Source organism: Apteryx rowi, unplaced genomic scaffold (genome assembly GCF_003343035.1).
Source record: "Apteryx rowi isolate R43461 unplaced genomic scaffold, aptRow1 scaffold_338, whole genome shotgun sequence".
Classification (NCBI taxonomy): Eukaryota; Metazoa; Chordata; class Aves; order Apterygiformes; family Apterygidae; genus Apteryx; species Apteryx rowi.
Window position 1 is genome coordinate 567,219 of NW_020449841.1, and position 2,231 is coordinate 569,449.

Here is a 2,231-nt window from a genome sequence, read left to right on the forward strand (position 1 = left end):
CACATCCCTCCCCAGTGCCGGAGGATGAGCTAATCCAGGCCAGCTGGGCCCAGCCCCACTTCCCCCACGGTCCCGCTCCCAGCCCCTGCAGCTGGGGCCTTTCCACTCCACCGCGGCCCCGTTAACCCCCTCCCCGCCAGCCCCCCCCATCCCCGCACCGGGCTCCCGGGGGCTGCCCCACTCCCGTGTCCCTGCCCACAGGGACCGGTGCAGGACCAGTCTGGAAGGGAAGCAGGGGATGCTGGAGCGGGTGCGGGGCAGACCTGCGAGGTGCTCGCCCCCCCCCAGGCCGCGGAGCCAAGCCAGCCCCAGCGCCTTCGCGCCGCTCCCAGCACCACGCTGCCCGGCGCCGGCACCGCAGCCGCTGCGCTGGCCCGGAAAGGCGCGGGAGCGGCGGCGCGGCCCTGGCCGCAGCCTCGCTCTGGCGCCGGGCTTGTAACCACGGCAACTCCAGCGAGGCAGGAGCATCCGCGCGCGCGCCCCGGCCTCGATTTAGCAACTGCCTTACGCACGCCGTCACCAGAGGGAAGGTTTCAGCTCCAGGGATGCTCAGCAGGGCCAAAAACTTCGCACTGCAATATGCCAGCTGGAGACTCTCCCACCTCCGGGCGTGCATCCCCCAGACTACCCCTGCTGCCCCTCTCTGTCACCCGGCCCCGCTGCCCTCCTCACCCCCAGACAGCACCCAGGAGCTGCCACAGCTGGGGAGCATGCCCAGCTCTGCCCTCCCCACAGTGCCTGGCCAGGCAAGAGCGGGAGAGCCCCACAGCATTCCCACCCTCCCCACCCGCCGAGGAATAACCACTGCCCACCCTGCCAAAAATAAGGGTTTATTGCCATCATAACTCTTTATTATAAAGGTGTATTTACACAGAACAAATCTTTACAGACACAAGAGACACGGTGACCAGCAGGGACCAGCATCGTTGAGAGTAAGGCATCCCCTTTGGTATAAGTTAGTGTTTTATACAAAGACTCCTGGCAGCCACGTGAACCCTCACATGGGAGCTGGCTCTGCCCCTGCCCCACAGCTTGGAGCGGGCAGAGGGGCCCAGGCCCCCATGAAATGCCCTGAGCAGGCACCCCAGCCTCAAGCTGGGTGTCCCCTCTCCAGGCCTGCACCAAGACTGCTCAAGGCACATGGCAGCCTCCGATCACACCTAGGGCAGGCTGGCAGCTCCAAAAGGGGCCCCAACTCCAGGGGTCCCCAGGGGTCCTCAGGCTGGCCAGAGCCAGGGAGGGGAGAGCAGGCTCAGAAACGGTGCAGGGTTAGCACCACGAGAATAAATAGACCCGCCAGGACCAGCCACACACACAGGCATGCATGGGCTCACACCAGGCATGGGGCAGGATCAGCAAGGGCACTCGCAGACCCCTGCGGAGAGCTCCTCCACCTGACAAAGTGCATTGCGCAAAGGCGCCGAGGCTCCGGCCGGCAGCAGCTCAGCCAGCGTCCCACAGCATGGCAAGGGCAGAGCTGCTGTCCTGCGCGAAGCCACCGCAGGCAGCATGCCGAGGACAGCCCAACTCCCTCCCATCCAGGCGGGAGTGGAGCAAGGACCATCTCTCAGCAGCACTCCTGTCCTACAAAAGACATGGGTGAGGGGCCAGAGGCCCTGGTGATGGGCTGCATCGGGGACACCCTCTCACCCAGCCCCTGGGACAGCCCCAAGAGGCAGTGAGGGGAGATGCTGAGGTGCCTGCAGCACCGGACAGCTGTGGGACACAGCGCCAGGGGCTGGTGCCACCAGGGACAGCTACAGGGAAGAGGTGACATGAGGCGAGGGCTCACAGGTGGGGCCCAGCACTCAAAGACAAGCAAACCGGGCTATGAAGCAGAGAAGATGACAGGGATGTGTCCTCCGAGGGCTGGTGGCAACCCTGCAACATAAGCAAAAACAGGTATCAACAGGCATCGTTCTGGCAACATCGCTAGCACCTCTTCATCCCACTCAGATGTCTCCCCCCCTCCCCCAAAATCAGTGCCACCGGCAACCAGGCTCCACATTGCCCAGCCCCAGCCATTCCCTCACCTGCGTCAGAAGGGCATGGGGCCCTTGTGGGAGAGCCGGGGCCGGGGTCTGCGGTACCTCCGCCAGCCACCCGGCCGATGGCCAGCTCCGCGCCGCGCACCCCGCGGCTGCACCAAGTTTCGGATGAGGCCCTCCTCTGGATCCTTCCCATCTGGTGCCTGACCCAGCGGCCCTGAGGATGGCAAGAAGAGTGTTAGC

At 65.2% G+C, this 2,231-nt stretch overlaps 1 protein-coding gene across 1 annotated transcript in view; it reads right to left on the reverse strand.

Annotated features, from left to right (window-relative positions):
* Positions 1–1,622: 1,622 nt before the first annotated feature.
* The window catches only part of APLN (apelin), a 13,521-nt gene continuing 12,912 nt past the window's right edge, over positions 1,623–2,231 (reverse strand). Inside the window, exons 2-3 of the mRNA XM_026072179.1 lie at positions 2,034–2,205; positions 1,623–1,881 (exon numbers count right to left, since the gene is read on the reverse strand). Of these exons, the coding sequence (XP_025927964.1) occupies positions 2,039–2,205 (167 nt within the window). The 3' untranslated portion in view covers positions 1,623–1,881; positions 2,034–2,038. The remainder of the gene's footprint in view (positions 1,882–2,033; positions 2,206–2,231) is intronic.